This window comes from Pocillopora damicornis, chromosome 3, assembly GCF_964200805.1.
Source record: "Pocillopora damicornis chromosome 3, jaPocDami1.2, whole genome shotgun sequence".
In the NCBI taxonomy this organism is placed as follows: domain Eukaryota; kingdom Metazoa; phylum Cnidaria; class Anthozoa; order Scleractinia; family Pocilloporidae; genus Pocillopora; species Pocillopora damicornis.
In genome coordinates this window covers 6,758,907-6,776,593 of record NC_142672.1, presented here as the reverse complement: position 1 = coordinate 6,776,593, position 17,687 = coordinate 6,758,907, and the positions used below count along the sequence as shown (strand labels likewise).

Here is a 17,687-nt window from a genome sequence, read left to right as displayed (position 1 = left end):
GGGTACTCCTAGTCGCTTCATTCTGCAAAAGAACCAAAATAGCTTTTTTTCATCTATTGCTAAGCCATCAAAGGATGATAAAAGGAAGAAAACTAAAATCAACGAAATCACAAAATCGATAACATTGTGTCGCGATTGTCGTAACATCGTTATTTACTATAATGAGGTTTTGCTGACCAAAGCTAAGAAAGGTAACCATTAAAAGTTCACTGAGACTTTTTAATCAAAGTTTATACTCCAAGTTTTATTTCAAATAGGGGTCAGCAAACGATATAGAAAAAACCTTGTATTCTATGTGACACTATGTAGGACCGTGTGTCTCTTTCGATCATCGCTTCTTTAGGGTGATAGGTGCCACAGTTTTACTCAAAAGGCCTGAAGTACATGTTTGTAATAGTTAAGTTTAAAAAGTCTAGCTAGGGAAAAAGCCAGTAACCCTGATAAATGTCGAATATGATTATAGGAAAAGTCAAAACGAACTACGTTAATACGGGATCGTTTCAACACAGCAGCTCTCGATAACTTTTTTTATGCAGCTAACCAACAAAAATCAATCAAAGCTAAGGACGCGCTTTCAAACAAAGCTGTCTTCTACAAATTTAGTAAACTGGCAGCGTTGTCGCTGATCCAGGCTGCCGCGGTTGAAGTTCAGTTAAGAGGCTACTGGGAATCATCAGCCTCAGCAATTTCCTTTGCTCTTTGCAATCTGTACATTCTTGTCTCTTGTGGGATGTCTCCCAAGAAACTCAAACAGGTCAACGAACCACAAAACTGTAAAATGAAGAGAAATTTTTATTTATTTTCATCACTTGTCTGCTTGATACTGTATTGATATTGTAACGAGAAATTCTGTCTTGGTCACTTATGGGAGTTGAAGGGTAAAGAGGGAGTGGAGGAGGGATTAGTCGTCGCTAAGAGAGTTTAATAGAGTGGGGGGATGGGGGGGGGGTAGGAATGCTATTGAGCCTTAGGAGGGGTATGGGTAAATGTTATTGTGACACAACCAAAATCCTCGCCCCTCCCTCCCCTCTCCCGGCGATAGATAACAAATGGTCCCTAATGCTTAACACACTCCTGCCTGGAGAGAGGAACTGTGAGAGTAAAGAGTCTTTCCCAAGAAGGAAACAGGATGGACAAAGATCGATTTGAGATCTATCGATTCAGTGTCCGGAATGCTTATTATTAGGCTATTCCAAGGGGAAGAGCCAGGAAATTTTGGTAGGAAGGGGGCAGGGTGTACCCAACTCAGAAAACATAAACATATTCATCTACACACCAGGGCCTAAACAAGTTAAGAAATATTTCAATGCTCATATTTAGAGGTTTTTTATTGTTGCCAGTGATTGCCAGGTAGTTGAACTTATTAACAGGTCTAATGGGGAGGGAGGACGGGAGTGATCTGGATCCTGAGACCCACCACCTACGATTCGCTAATGCCCTCATTCGTCATTCGTCAGTAAACAAGATACTCTGCATGATCTTTTCATTCTGCTCACCGAGACAGTATTCAGATTTAGGTAAAATAGTAAAATAACGTACAAAGGCGGAACCGAGCAGTATATTGTTTAAGTGGTCACCAGGTCTGCCTTCACCGTATTTATCACGGTAAGCTTTGTCAGCTTTAAACAAGTCGACACCGACCATAATCAGGCTTGTAGTACTAGCGATGAGAAGTATGGTCATGAGGACTTGTACAGCTAAACCTTCAAGAAAAGAACAGAAGTTTTTGACTGGTTAGAGCAGAAAAAGATTGGTTTTAAACATCCCATTGCCAGTAACAACATTAAAAGAGCAACAACACGTCGTCTGCCGCCTAAACATCAAAATTACAGCCTTAAAACCTCGTTTTTAAAGTGGAGGAGCTTGAGAAAGAGTCAGTCATCTTGAGTACAAGGCAATATATCTGCCAAGTGACTGGCTATATTTTGTGCAACTGAGATAGTCAAGTGTCCAGCCTTCCACAGTTCTTTAATTCCTGTTAATAGTCTGTATACACGAGAGCCTTTTTAGGTAATAACTTAGTTGGTTAAATTTTCCCTCAAAGTTCTAAGCTGCTATAATTTTATCCTCACTCACTTTGATGGCCATTTTCTGGCGAATTTTTCTACATGGTGTTAAATGTCCCTCTTCCCAATCAGTGACCTAAAATATCACTCTGAATTCCAAAAGTCAAGAGTGCAAAACCTTTCTTGTGAAAAGAATGAGGCTGCTTTTTGTCTCAGCACCTTTCAGAGGCCTCACACGAACACTGACTCGATTTCAGAGAGTCTTTGGGCATCTTGAAAACGGCCTTGTATTCGTATTACATTCATGAATTATCAATGTGAATTGGTTGCAATACTCACTATCAGTGTGGAATATGATGGTGTCCTCAAGTATCGCCGGTCTTTGTGGATGCCAAGCATTAACACAATTTGGAGGACTATCACCCTTACCCAACAAAATGTGGAGACTCCTGCGAAGAACGTTGCTCGACCATCCAAATCGAAAGTACGGTTAGAGTAAACAACACCACATGGCCAGGCGATTAACAAGAAGAACTGTGTAAGAGGACAAGGTACGCTCATGAACAATGAGTATTGACCATCACCCTTTGGTTGTTGGTACAAAGCCGTAGAGAAGCAAGTGGTGTTCCAACGAGGTTCCTAATGCATTCTAACTTAGAGAGAAAAGAGGGTAGGAGACAAAGCATCTATTGAGGGCCACTAGTTCATCAGTTGAATTACTGTTGTGTGTTACCCTCCTTAAATAAAGTTGATATTATTATTATTATTATTATTATTATTATTATTATAGAAATCCAAATATGATACTACTTGGATCGGGCAAAGTTTTAAATCGAAACCCTTGTCGATCCGATATCATTCGTTAAAATAAAACCCCTTCATATCCTTCAACTACTTACAAACTCCAAATCTCTCGAGATTCTCAGTGCAGTTTTCAGGTAGGTTTTGTCGATCCGTCCTGCCCTAGGTTGGTTCACTGGAGGCTGTATAGGGACACCAGGGCCTGGAACGGATTGGACAGGTTGTTCATTAGGGGCATAGCCTTATTTTCCAGTAGGGAAATGGCCTTGTTGTCCAGTGGGGACATAGCCTTGTTGTCCAGTGGGGACATAGCCTTGTTATCTCATTGGAGACTGTGCCCCAGACACTGTCTGTGGCTGATTAGAATATATCTGCTGCATGACTGTCTAAGTGGTCTGACCTTGGCCGGTTTGACGTTTGGCTTCACCTGTGATTAAAATGACGAATTATTGCCTGAGCTAATCTGACGTTTGCTGTGGTCACGTGACTCTGTTTTGTCTTTGAACTATATTGATACTTAAATTAAGATATTTAAATATCAGTAACATTAGTTGGTTCAATGGTAGCAAAAAGATGTCCTAACTTTTTAAATCAAATAGCCTCAAAAGCAATTTATATTTAAATTATCAATTGTTTCCCTGAAGATTTTATCAAACAAAAGTTAAATTAGTGGTTATTTAAGGTACAAAGTTTACCATGGAGACACCTCAGCCCCTCAGAAGCACTCTCAGCTACTGAGGTTTCGTTTACCAAATCTTATTAACTTTCGTTCTATGTTGGAAAAATGACTAGGTTGGATGGAAACTGCGACTTTATATGATACCATTATCGAGGTTAAACATTTAAAATGACGTTTTCTTTGAGCCATAGAACTCAAGGTCCTAAAATGTTTGCTTGATGATAAAGAAGAATTTGTGCATGTCTATCAATTTTCGCAGTGTTATTAAAAGTTGCGGAGCAACTTCAGATTATTGCTGAATAACGTATATCATTTACAGTTAACTATCGCGCTTTGTCACCTACCCTTTTAATAAAAGTAGTAATTGCATGAACGTAACCTTTGGGTCAAATCAAAAAGGAACAGAGGAAATGACTCTAAGAGTCCTGGAATTGGAGATACTTCATACTGTCACAAACGTACAATTTCATTGTTTTACATTTGTTTTTCGAATTAAATTGCTCACAGTTTATATTGGTGGGCTCTTAAATGCGAAGATCACCTCTTTATAACATAAAAACCTGATCTTCAGCTCTAGCTCGACTAACCTGCCAACTAATGAAGAAAATATCATCTGAAAGGGATCAACTGTAGTAGACCCGAAATAGTATAATTTTCATTGCATCCTTTTATCCTAATTCTATTCTTTTAACTGCGGAATCTCGCAGCTATGGACATTGAATTGAATGAGGCCCCTAAAGGACTCCTTTTTGAAGTCCCTAGCTAGATTTTTACAACAACGAGTTGACTTTCCTAAATATGGAGAATATGGCATGTCTCCCAAGCGCGTGATCTCGTGATCCTTTTGGGGCAAAAAATTAGTATTTCCATGGTCTGTACCAGAAATTCCGCTCCATTGATTTGACTAACGCTCTGTTCGTGTCCATCCATAGAATGCAAATCATTTGTTTCAGTATTGAGGAACATTGTCTATGTAGCGAGAGTCTAAAATTCGAAATCATGAGGTCGTTTTTACAATTTTATAAACATACCTTCGTTTTCTGAGCGTTTTGAGGCCCTTAAAAACTCCTCTTGCTTCGGACACAAACAGCAGATTGGCAATGATCGTTATTTCATCAACTTTCTGCGAAGAAACTCGATGCTTGAATAAGACACTTGAACGGTTTCTTAGAAAGACAGAAAGAGAAGCCATAAGCTTGTTTATGAAGCAACCCAAACATTGAAAAGATGAGTTACGCTTAGCTCACCACAAAGACGACTCCAGTTACAATCTGCATATAAGCAATGATTATTTCGCCGATTTTCTGCGTAAGAACGCGATATTCTGCGTAAGAAAGCGATACCCGAAGAAATTATAAAGGCGATAGGTTTCCTAGAAAGATAATGAGACAAGCTTTGAGGCCGTTTACGCAGTTACCCAAACATTCGTAGAAAAATGACATTCGAGCGGTTCGGTTGCTTTTTCTGAGAACGTGAATTGTAACGGTGGTCGTATATCTAGAATAAAACAGACATGAGCTTGTTTAGAGGAATTGTTATCGTTTTGTCCTGATTCGGAGAAATAAAGAAGAAGTGTTTATCACAGAACCTTTCATTGAAGGCGGTTAATCGCGCGCCCTTCCTATGTTTGTAATCGCGTTCAATTTTAAATTCAAACACACTTTCATAATTTTTAAAACCTAGATTGCATTCGACACTCAATTGAAAGCAGCCGCATTTGCGAAATCAAGATTCTAAATAAACTCAGAGTTTCATCATTTATTGACGGTGATTTCGGGGAATGCAAAGAGATGGAAGTAACTTAAATTACCGTCGATATTTAGTACTCTGCTTGAAAGCATAATACATCTTTATAAATCCTAAATAACTAACATAGTTGTGGCTCAACATACTGCCAAATATTAGTATTCCTTAAGACAGCACGCAGACATTGTTAAAATAACCACATCATGTTTTAATTGACATATTTGTTTTTCTATATCATTGACCATAACAGGGAAATAAATTTCCCTAGCGAACACACATGATTTTTCTCCGCGGTGAACTGAACTTCTTTGCGCTTTTTCTACAAAGCAGATAATTTCGAGTTGTGATACTACATCAGGAAACCAAACAGCAATCTAAGAATTAACCTTTTTAACCCCTCAGAGTGACTAGCATCTAATTTCTCCTTACAATATCAGCCCTGAATTAGGTCATCAAGGTCATGAGAATAAGGGAAATGATCAGTAACTAAAGAACTCTTGACTGTTTCGCAAATTCTCCTTTTCAGACCCTTACGAAACTTACGGAGAACAGTATGGAGAATATATATACTGATGCTGGGTGTAAAGGGTTAACTAAAAGTGACCCTTGTCTCATCACTACGCAAAAATAGTTTATCTTTAATTACTTCAGAAACATTGGAAATCAATTGTAAGAATATTTTTCTAAATCAAAGACGAGAACAACAATGTTGCAGTTTAGGTCAGGAGCACTCTGACCATGTACAAACTTTATTTTTTTGCGTTCACATAAAGTGACTGACTACATCTCTAAGTCAGTAAGTTCAAAAAGAGTATAGGAGTATATTGATTAGGCCCAGTCAGGTTGAAAAAAACTAAACAAAAACTCATCTCAGAGAAATTTGTCGGTTTTTTTTTTTAACTGATTACCTCTATTACATAACTGTGAACAATCCAACTGAAAAAAATACAAGCAAACGTGATATCATGGTGTAAAGCACAAAAACATGAAACCTAACATCGCAAAAAAGGATGGCTACAATGAGTAACATATCTCATCAACTTTACCAAATCGTTTCAGGCATCTCTAACGTTAACTAGGCTCAACACGCTGGTATATCTCTTAAGCTAGATAAAGGTTTTCTTTCCTTGTTCAAATGGCACCTTTGGGTTACATGGCAGAAGACTGAATACCAGGCCCCTGAGCCGTCTGTGCAGTGTTGTCGGTTTCTTCCTCTCCTCTTTGTGTAACGATCATTTTGTAGAACAATCGAATGCTTTCAAAGAAAGAAAAGCAGACCAGAAAACCAAAAATCTGTCGAAAAAGGAAAAAAACTCTTTATTACAGGTTGGGTTTGATGAGGAAAAAAGTTTTGGATTACTTAAATCATTAAGTTTTACTCCTCAGAGAAAAACCCACCGTCCCCTTATGAGGCGGCTGTTTATGTTTTGTATTTAGATAATTTGGCTTCAAACATTGAAGACGGATTCTACTCGGCGAACTACCTACGAATCTGAGTTCTCTTCATACGCCTATTTTCTCTGTAATGATGAAAGGTCCCATAGCATATTCGTAAACTTTTTCTCTCTGGCACATATTAAGGCTTAAGGGATAGACTGCCGTTGTAGATTACCAGTGCCAAGTAGAGTTCATCAAGGTTCATCCTTATAGCCGGGAGCAGTGAGTCGTAAGCCTTGGACATCTCATGCGCATGAAACACGAGTGTCAGTGTACAAGCCACCAGTAAGATGGTCAGGATGATATGCACAATGAAGCACTGTGGAGAAAAAGAGAAAAGCTGAATATAATAGGTTCAGAAGTAACTATATCGCCGGACAAACGATAAAACTTTGTTTTTTTTTTAATCATTTTCATTATCGTCATCATCGTCTTGGTAATGGTCATCGTCATCATTATCATCATCGTCATCGTCATAGTCATCGTCTTTATCACTATCATTGTCATTATCATGATTATTGTCATTACTATTATCATCCTCTAATTACAGTCATATTTTAGTAGATTTTTAGGGGGAGAGAGAAAGAGAGGGGAGGAGAGAGAGGGGAGGAGAGGGGAGGGGAGGGGAGGAGAGGGGAGGGGAGGAAAAGCCTTTGCACCTTTTTTTTTTCAAACCGTTGAATAACAGCTGGTCAGGGTAGGCAAAAGCCGAAAATAAACTAAAGAAACAAATTTTTTGAGAGTGGAGAACATTAAAATGAATTGCAAATGATAATTATTGACGAACACACAAAGATTTGAGATATATCTTTTAAGATGCACATAAATTGTGATGTGGCTGTGATATGGCTTCTTTGGTTCATGCCCACGTGCAAAGAGGCCTGAAGTAGTAAATGACGAACGAGGATTTGCTTCGTTTTTTTAGTGAAAATAAATTTGACTTGAGTCCCAGGAAAGTATGCACAAAAAATGCAATTGGAGAAAGATTTTGACAAAAATTAGGCTGTGAAATTTGATTTGGACAAAACTTGGACTGGAAAATGGGATTTCTACTTCACCCTGCATTCCTATTCCTAGCTCTGCATGTAAATACTTGAGGAAAATCTGATGAACCACTAGTAGGGTTTCATTTATGGAGTATCAATACTCCCGAGCTGTCGATTATCGCGACACTATTTCTCAGCCATGGGAGTCTATTAACTGGTCTCAAATGTAAAATGTATTTTCACCAACGATAAACTTACGACAATTGTCAAGTGTGACGGTCGTGACAAGAGACGCTTGATATAGTTGAAGCCAAAAACAAACCCAACTTGAAATACAATGGACACGATCCAGCAGAACACTGTAATTCCTTTAAAAAAATTCACTCTCCCGACTTCATATACAGGAGTATCTCCGGAATGTCTGAAATATCCCGAATATCCAATCGTATTCAGGCTGGAATATCTAACAATCGATATCCAAGCAGCTGACAGGAAAAGCTATAACCAAAAAGTAAACTGTATTAGAAGTGTCATAACAGTGAATTAAAGCGTGGGTTTTTTTCAGTGCCAGGTGGCTCACTGGGCTTCTAGAGGTCAATTTAAAGATTGTTCTCAAAACTGTATCGTTATGCTTCAAAGCACCAAGCTTTCATTTTCTTCAAAAATCAGAAAAAGCTGTAGCAGCCTAGCTTAATTAATAAATAATCTTTCTTATAAAAAGGTGGTAGATTATTCTGGCAACAATTTGTGGAAAAAAGAACAACAACTCACAAACTCAACCACTCTTTCTGCAATCAAGGCACTGTTCCAATAATCAGTAGTCTTTGGCAACGTCGGTTCCTGCGGTTGGCCCTGTTGTACAACTTGTCCAACTGGTTGTTGAGCATACTGTCCAGGAGGGGCCTGGGCCTGGGCCTGGACATACATGGGCTGGAATTGACCTGGAGGGGCTTGGCCAATAGGTTGCTGATAAGCGAAACGCTGGTTCCCAGAACTTTGATTCATTTTTCCACGAGTTCTCGTTTCTCTGTCTAATAAGGGAAACAAGTCCTTCAAATCAAATCACCCACTGTGAACTAAGCCTAACGAAAAGGGTTGTGTTTCAGTAAATATGGGTATATAATGGTTCTTTGGGAAGCTTGTTTCGACTTCAAAACGAGATTGACATGTCACTTCTCCTTACAATATAACATTACTATATATCATTCAGTATCATTATACATAGATAGATTAATATATCATCACGCATAAATAAATTTCTGAGAGTAGATCAGTGTCTTAGCTATTAAAAAATTCTACCACTCCTTATTAGCAGCTTAAAGGGAGAATTTGAATTAGATCTTAGGCTGATTTAGAAAGTTTGAGTAACTACTGTAGAGAAGGCTGTAAATGCACCACTCCTGTTTTTATGCAATGATGTAAGAAGTTCAGTGTCTTGTAGTTACCGCAAAAACCAAGACGAACACATAAATTACCAACAGTGGGAGAATATAAACTAATATTCTCTTGCCAACAAGATAATAATAGTTTGCTTTCAAGCTGTATTTGGAAGCAACATTTTGCTCCTTTTCTTCCAAACTGAATTGTTTACTCACGCTCCTAAGTTATTTGTTAGAAAACGCTGGCTCACTTAAGCTATGCCATCTACTCGAAAATCATACCTTAGGATCATAAAATGGGTATTTTATGACGGAAAGGATTAAGAAAATGACATTTTCTTAATGTCGTTTTCACCTTTTTCTTGAGGGTTGAATGGCTTTAAAAGCTTCTTTCCTATCAAGAAATTGAACTGGCCTTCTTGGAAAGGCTGAAAGCGACTAAACATCAGCTCACATTCGCAATGTAATCAGGTCTCTCACGATACACCAGAATGCAAAATGTACAAAAAAAATCAATCTCATTTTCTCGCATGAAATTCTTTCGACACAACAGATCATGGCTGTAGCAGTATGTAGGATTCGTGTCACATTCGTACATAGCCTATGATTTAATTAAGTGTTTCGCCATAATTTAGGTGTTATGGTTTAACAGCCCTTCAGTTCAGGCGCCTCTAATTTGCAGAGCGTATTTGCTGATAAATGCAGTTGGGAAAGACCTGAGAAAGGAGCAAAACTAGATGCATCAAAAAGTACCATAAAACGATCCGCAATAAGAAGCCAAATTTTCAGTGATGGATGGCAAGCATTTGTCACGAACACGCGACTAGGAAATATCTTAATCGGCACCGTGATAAAGATGTGAACCTCACACTTTTCGACTGATTCTGTTTTCTAATAACCGACCAACTAAACTACACACAATTTGATTTCATCAACTGATGTAAATTTTATCAACTTATGTAAATTGGTCACCGTGAAGACCATCTAAAGCTGACGTTTTGAGCGTGACCGACAACCTACGTACTGGCAGCTAATAAACTTACTTGCGAGTGAAGCCTGAAGGTTTATTGACTTTCCGAAAATCAAGTGAATATAAACTCCGAAAACTTATCAGCTATGGAAACATTTAGTAATAAATGAAAGTTTACACTACTTATATATCTGATCGTTGGAAATTATAACGAAGTGGTATGGCTAATTTAGAGATGCGGCCTTTCAATGAAACGGCGTCAGCTTAAAAACACTCTACATTCACTCTGACGATGAGCTAACGCTCGAAAAGTTAGCTTTAGAAACTCTTAACGGTGGCCATTTTATATTATCATCTCAGTAGACTAAACCAAATTGTCTATAGCCCAGTTTGTCAATGGTCCGAGAGCGAAATCGGTTGGATGGTTTGAGGTTCGAATCCTCATCGCGGCGAAATCAAATATCTTCTGGTCGTATGTTCGTGACAAATGCTCGCCAAGTAGCCGGCTAAAAATTTGGCCTCTTAGTGATCGATTTATTGGACTTTTTGATGCGACTAGTTTTGCTTTTTTCCCCACGTATTTTTCAACTGCGTTTAACAGCAATTATACGCTTTGCAAATGAAAGGCGCCTGGAGCCATAAACCTAAATTATGGAGAAACAACTAACTTACTTGTTTGTTGCCTATTGACTTTCTGAAAACGTATGAACCATGATAAAATTTCGCAAAGCATTCATGAAATTGTACGTTACCAATATCACGGATCAATGGAATTTACTAGGAAATGGTGTGACTCATTTAGAGATGTGGCCAATAATTACAGCAACCGGAAAATAACAGAGTGCAGTGAAATCGTCTACTTTTATAAACCTCTACGAAGGTTAGTGGAACATATTTTTCTTTATTTAAGATATTTCTTGACGGCTGAATGGCTATTAGAGTTTCGCTCCTATCAAGAAACTGGATTAGCTTTCTTGGAAAGCCTGAATCGAGGAAACATCGATCAACTTAAGTTCGCAGCATAAACCATATAGGTCTGTCGCAATTCACCAGGATAGAAAACGTACAATCCTCCTCATTTTATCTACATGAGAGACTAGCTTTTCGATGCAAAAGATCCTTGCAGCATATGCAGAATATGTGTTACGTTTATAATAAGTATATGACTTAGCTGCCAATACGTAGGTTGTTTGTCGCTTTGACGAAGGGTTTACACTCGTAAAGTTAGCTTTAGTAACTGTGTTTATATTCTCCGACGAAGAGCTAACGCTCGAAACGTTAGCTTTAGAAAATCTTAACAGCGGCCAATTCACATTATCATCTTAGTTGACTAAACCAAATTGTCTGTAGCCCAGTTTGTCGATGATCCGACGGTGAGATCGGTTGGATGGTTTGAGGTTTGAATCCTCATCGCGGCTAAATGAAATATTTCCTGGTCGCATGTTCGTAACAGATCTTTGCGGCTTTGATTTACATTTTAATCTCAGTTGATGAACCCAAATTGTCTATAGCTTAGTTGGTCCATGATCCGACAGCGAAATCGAGGTTCGAATCCTCATCAAGGGGAATTAAAATATTTCCTTCTCGCATGTTCGTGACAAATGCTTGCCATCCATCACTGAAAATTCGGTTTCTTAATGATCGATTTAAAGGACTTTTGATACAACAAGTTTTGCTTTTTCCCCAGGTATTATCCGACATTCTTTTTCAGTTATCGTTACAAAATGCTAATAAAAGGCGCCTGAAAAGGATGTGGAACCATGAGACCTAGTTATGGAAAAAACAATGAACTTATTAAGTGTGTTGCCTAAAGGTCGATCGGCTTTCCGAAAACGTTTCAATAATGTTGACATTAACCAATACATGAAAATTGTACTATTCTTATATCACTGGTCGATGGAAATTTCTAGGAAATGGGATGGGCACATCTACAAATACGACCTATCACTAACAGCAACCGAAAAATGGCAGTACCTTTGAGTGCAGTGAAATCGTCCGCGTCTATAAATCTCTATGAAAGCAACGGAACGCATATTTTTTTTTTTCTTTAAGATATTTCTTGACGGCTGAATGGCCATCAGAGTTTCACTCCTATTAAGGAATTGGATTAACTTTCTCGGAAAGCCTGAATGCGAGGAAACATCGATCAACTCAAATTTCCGACACAAATAGGTCTCTTGCGATACACCAGAACACAAATTGTACGATCCTCCTCATTTTATCCACATGAGACAATAGCTTTCGATGTAAAAGATGTATACAGCAAATGTAGGATATGTGTTACGTTTGTACTTAGCATATGACTTAGCTGCCAATACGTAGGTTGTTTGTCTCAGCTAAAAAACCAAATTATCTGTCGCTCAATTGGTCCATGATCGAAAAGTCTGAAAATTTGGCGCCTGAAAAGGCTTTTAAGGCCAATACGTAGGTTGTTTGTCACTTTGACGAAGGGTCTACGCTCTTAAAGTTAGCTTCAGAAACTGTGTTTACATTCGCTCTGAAGAAGAGCTAACGCTCGAAACGTTAGCTTTAGAAAATCTTTGCGGTGACCAATTCACATTTAATCTCAGCTAAAAAACCAAATTATCTGTCGCTCAGTTGGTCCATGATCGAAAAGCCTTAGAATTTGGCGCCTGAAAAGGCTGTTAAACCACGAAACCTAAATTATGGTGGAAACGATTAGTATTTGTAAGTCTGCAGCCCAAAGGTCGACCGACTTTCCGAAAAGGTTTCAAAAATTATGACACTGGGCAATACATGAAAATGTACAATTCTTATATCACTGGTCGATGGAAATTACTTAGAAATCGTATGGCTCATTCAGAGATGTGGCCAAAATAATTACAGCAACCGAAAAATGACATTACCTTTGAGTAAAGTGAAATCGTCCACGTCTGTAAACCTCTATCGAAGTAAGAGGAACTTATATATTCTTTCTTGAGGAAATGAATTATAAATTTTCCTTCTTACCGCTCTCTTTCCTCACGCTGATAGCACAGACTGTCAGTCCTAGGACAAAGATGCAGCTACTTATGTCGTGACAGCTTTCGCGGAAAAGGTGTTAGATGTTACCTTGTAAGTATAAGATTTCATCTGTGATGGAAATAAACATAGAAAATATAGGTACGCAATACGTACATGTGCAAATGTGCGACCGTTCACGGTTTTAGAACTGTTACGTTTGACGCCACTTGCTTTTACTCTATAGTGCATTCGATAATTCATGAGAGCAATCAGTGAATTTAAAGCTACCAGGTGACAAGGCGAAGATTATTACACCAGTAAATTTAGCTGATAACTTTTATTTAACGAATTGAATTTTGGAGGACGTCTAGAAGATTTTGATGAAAACTTGTCTGATTTCTCTGCCGTTCTGTCAAAAATTCCGATTATATGATAATTTCATGCTTATATGTATAGTATTTGACCGGTGACTTGCATTCTAACTGTTCAATGGTTTTCCCAATTTCAACATCTGTCTAATGGAAGCAGGGGATGTAAATGCACACTGAAATTTCAAACGTGGCGTACAGATGTAACAAATAAAATATGTAAATGTCTCTAAAATGAGGGCAGAAAATTCACTTTTAAGGGTTAATAGATAAAGTGTTGATTTTCATAAATATTTTTTTAATATCCATACCTATTCAGAGACTTAAAAAAAAAACACAACAACAAACATTCGTTAAAAGGAAAGCTTTCCCAAAAGCAGTGAGAAGGATTTCTGAGAACTGTTTTCGTCTGAGCCTAACTGGAAAGCTACGTGAGTTGTGGAGCTTTGTGTTCTTCTTTTGCAAGGCCGCTAAACACATATCCAACTCTTTCCCCAGCGCGACGAATATTTGTTTTTCTCGGTTCCAGGTGTACGCGTCCACTAACCCCACTTCCGTTACGAATTTTCAAAATGGCGGACAGGTCAAAGAGGGAAATAAAAAAAGCAAAGCGATTTTGCAATAAATACTTAACATACACCCCCGTTAGAAAGGCGAATCCACGATAGAAAGATACAAAACTGTATGATATTGAGATCAGGGAGGTTGACAAAATCAACAAGAGAGGTTGAAAATTCATTACGTTGGCTATAGCACATTCTTCGATGAATGGACACCCTTCAGGGCCGATAGAGGATCTGGATATCTTTCCGTTTATTCGCAGCGAAAAGCTGTTCATTTCCTCGGAAAACTCTCTAGAGGATAGAAAAGAATCGTTCCATGGCCAACTTGCTCGTGAAATAAAGAAAAAGCTTTGGTCCGGACGGCGAGAGGACCCTGATATAAACATAGACCTTAATGTTGACCAAGATATTTTCATGGAAGGTCTTGGGAGTGTTTTGCCCGGCGTTCTTCAAAGAGGGAAGATGGTTTACCAGTTGGAGTCAAATAGGGTGCTTGATTCATATCTGGGGCTGAAGTGGGATGAAAGAATTTTAAATGTAGCAGAAGATTTTGCCTATGTAATTCCAGGAACTATTAAGTATTGGCTGGGACAAAGAAGTTTAATCATTGAATACAAGGTCATCGTTGTAGGTGTTCTTAGCCCTTTCATTACCTGCTGCCTCCAGGAACTGAATCCTGTTTTCCTTCAGAAACAGTTGTTTGAGGGCATCAACCCCTTTGTGATTTGTGGATCTGAAGAAATCTTTAGAAGCTCTACTATTGTATTTTTCCAAGCCTTGCTGTGTGTAATATGCTTTGTTCTGATAAAGTGACAGGAACTCAGGAACATGATAACATAGTGCATGCATGTAGGGAGTGACATCTTTTGCTTGGTAAACTTTGAGAAAGTGCTCAAACCATGATTTGATATTTCTTTACAGTTCAAGAATACCCTCTTCAGATGTAAAATCTAGCTTCAAATCACCAATTATGTCCATAAATTTAACCCAGATTACTTGTATGTATTTGTTTTGACTGCAATGAGGGACAAGCATAGGTCAGAATGTTTATATTCTGAAAGAGTTTCAACTTTTCTGGTTCAGTAAGATCTCTATATTCCAGCTTTTTGCTCTCTTTGTTGATTCTAAAATTAAAAGTGATTCCCATACTTTTGATAAATTCTTCATAACATGCCATGTGTTTATATTTATCCCTTGGGAATTCATCAGAGGTTTTTTTTTCTCAATAGCATCACTTCTTCTCAGCTCTCTTATGAACAAGTTAATCAAAACATCTGAAATCCTCAGAAAAAAATGTAATGTATCTATGATGACATGGTCCATAGGTATAAAATCAAATAATGGTTGTGCCTTACAGGCTAATTTCTTTCCAGTGGAAAACCTTGATATTTTGGTGACAGTTTTAGCACCAAATTTGGGGTCATTAATTGACCATGTTTTGCTTGTGTCCCACTGTTGCTCCCTGGGACACTTGCACCACACACAAGCATAATCCTCATTTGCCCTGCCTAAACCACATACCAGTGCTAAAAATTTCAAATCTCCACCTTAAAAGTATTCAATTTTATAGGTGCAATTATTTGCACTTATCTCGTTTAAGTTTGACATTTCCATTCGAAGGTCTGCTAGGCTGCTTCCCAGATTATCATATGTCTCTGTAGTTTTTATAACAGCAAGTATATAATTTCCCTTCACACCCATTGCCACATCCTTTTCATGGAGAATAGTAAAAGTGAAGTTGACAACTGTAAGCCCCTTTCCAATATTTGTACCATCACCACTAAGCTTGATCTTAATAGTTTCTCCATCATTGATTTCTCCATTCTTCTGAAGCCTAACAATGTGCTCTTGCAAGCTTTCTGCAAATCCTAACTGAACACCTTCAGCATCTCCTGGTGTTGGTTTCAAGTTCCATTCACTGTTTAGCTCATTAATTTGCTTCTTGATGGAATATGTATTTGGGAGATCATTAGCCTTAATGGCAATTTCATGCCACGCCTCATTTGAAATAATGAATTTATCTTTGAGGTAGAGCCACATATTTGTTATCAATATCATCATTATTAAGGGCCTCTGGGTCAGACTCTGTAAATGGCAGCTCTCCCTCTCCAACAAGATTGAAAGTTTCATATTGATTAGTCTCAGTGTTGAGGACTTCAATTTTGGTTGCAACAAAATTATACAGCCCAAGAAAGGAGAGTGTAGTTTGGCACTCCTCCTTCAGTTGGTTTTTAATTCTCTTTTGATGGTGCTTAGAATAGTCATTAAACTTCTTCTTAGCTGGGCCTCTAGCTTTTTTCCCATTTGTAATCACTTTTTTGGCCAACTGAATAAATTTTTTATTGTAGAAGGCCCCTTTCTTCTCAGCTTTCTCGAGAGCTTCTCAGGCTTTTTTATCCACTCGTAATCGCTTTGCCTTCTCCTGTACCAACGATTCTTCTAATTTTATTTTTTCTCCCCTCAACTGGCTGTTCTCATCTTTAAGCTGATGTACATCAACCTCGTTGTAATACACCTTAAATCGATACCGAGGGCCCGTTTCCAAATTGCTAAGAAGTGCATTTAATTGCCACGATTACTAGCTTTCTTGACAGCTTTCTGAAAACAGAATAGTTTCTTTCTGAAGACTTCTGATATATGGCTATTGATTATTATACCTGGTATACCTGATTGCTCAAACACTTTGTTTACAATTATTGAAAGGACCGACTTATGGTTTTCTCTGAAAACTTCTTTGCTTTGAAATAGTATAGATTAGTAAGCTGAAACGAAAAATTAATTAGGGAAGTTTACGAAAAATCCAGCGAACAAGCTTTAAAAAAGCATTTATTTAGACTTCATACTGCGATGAACTTCACAAATCTTACTTGTTTATCTTGTAAGTAAACAATGGCAGATTAATTCCCGAAGTGCTTTCTGAGTTTCCCGATCCCTCTCCTACTGCTTTCACGCTCACAAAATAGGAAAAAATCAAAAGGAGGAGAAAAAGGAGGAAGTTACAGCTGTTTTGAAACGCCATTTGACGAGGGTAACTCTGCTTTTTGTTCGACACGTTACATATCAAAACAAAGGAAATTTGTTCCTCTTTTTGATTCTGGCGGTACATTTTTAAATTGCGCTTGCATAAAAGGGATATCACCCGAGACGCTTCGCTCGGTTGTGTTTTGAACAAAAACGCCTTGTTAATTTCACGCAACCGCTCGGAGAAAAGGTTAAAATGACGAGGGAAAAACTTTACCTTCAAGTTAGAAAATTAGCGAAATAGGAAGCCACAATATAACAGTTTAATATTTCAGAGATACATTGAGTACTTTTTCCGTAGAGAATCCGCACGATGGTAAAATGTTCGAAAATTACACTCGATTTGAGTGGGGCGTTTAAGTGGGCGTGGTCACTATATTCATGTTAAGACTATTTGTACCCCGTGAGTTTGATATGACTCTCACAGTAACTCTCTCCACTCTCCCCCCCCCCCCCCCCAGGAATATAAATGAGTCAATGGCGAATTGTCAGGGAAGCTTGATGAAATGCTTGTAGGTAACTTCGCGATGGACTAGTATCTCATTGGGGGTAGGGGCTGAGGAGGGTACTCCTAGTTGCCTCATAATACATAAAAACCATAATAGCTTTTTTCTTCCATTGCTAAACCATTAAAGAAGGATAAAAGGGAGAAAACTAAAATGAAACGAAATCGATAACATTGTGTGGCGATTGGTTTGTAGCATCGTTATTTACCATGATGAGGTTTTGCTGATCAAAGCTAAGAAAGGTAACCATCGACAGTTCAG

At 38.2% G+C, this 17,687-nt stretch overlaps 1 protein-coding gene and 1 long non-coding RNA gene across 5 annotated transcripts; both read right to left on the bottom strand.

The window, feature by feature from the left end:
- Positions 1-107: 107 nt before the first annotated feature.
- On the bottom strand, positions 108-4,639 carry LOC113665652 (uncharacterized). 2 transcript variants are annotated; one of them, XR_003445738.2, is made up of 5 exons: positions 4,518-4,639; positions 2,906-3,234; positions 2,346-2,655; positions 1,540-1,703; positions 108-771 (listed from the first exon to the last, which is right to left on the bottom strand). It is a non-coding gene; the product is annotated as an uncharacterized LOC113665652 (long non-coding RNA). The 2 variants fall into 2 exon arrangements; XR_016184932.1 differs by having other exon boundaries at positions 2,346-2,540.
- Positions 4,640-5,941: 1,302 nt separating this feature from the next.
- On the bottom strand, positions 5,942-13,228 carry LOC113665653 (uncharacterized). Of its 3 annotated transcripts, none has more exons than XM_089200191.1 (5): positions 12,975-13,228; positions 8,427-8,686; positions 7,914-8,153; positions 6,845-6,988; positions 5,942-6,525 (listed from the first exon to the last, which is right to left on the bottom strand). In XM_089200191.1, exons 2-5 carry the CDS (start codon positions 8,658-8,660, stop codon positions 6,382-6,384), a joined length of 762 nt encoding a protein of 253 aa, XP_089056317.1. In that variant the 5' UTR covers positions 8,661-8,686; positions 12,975-13,228; the 3' UTR covers positions 5,942-6,381. The 3 variants fall into 3 exon arrangements, with proteins under 3 accessions (XP_089056317.1, XP_089056316.1, XP_089056318.1); XM_089200190.1 differs by having other exon boundaries at positions 12,872-13,136; XM_089200192.1 differs by lacking the exon at positions 12,975-13,228 and adding an exon at positions 11,979-12,389.
- Between the last annotated feature and the right edge of the window lie 4,459 nt (positions 13,229-17,687).

Coding starts and splice junctions, on each gene's coding strand:
- LOC113665653 (XM_089200191.1), bottom strand. CDS start 8,660: ATGAATCAAAGTTCTGGGAACCAGCGTTTCGCTTATCAGCAACCTATT. Junction 8,154..8,426: donor CAGAAAGAGTGGTTGAGTTT/GTGAGTTGTTGT, acceptor TTTTGGTTATAG/CTTTTCCTGTCAGCTGCTTG. Junction 6,526..6,844: donor ATGAACTCTACTTGGCACTG/GTAATCTACAAC, acceptor CTTTTTCGACAG/ATTTTTGGTTTTCTGGTCTG.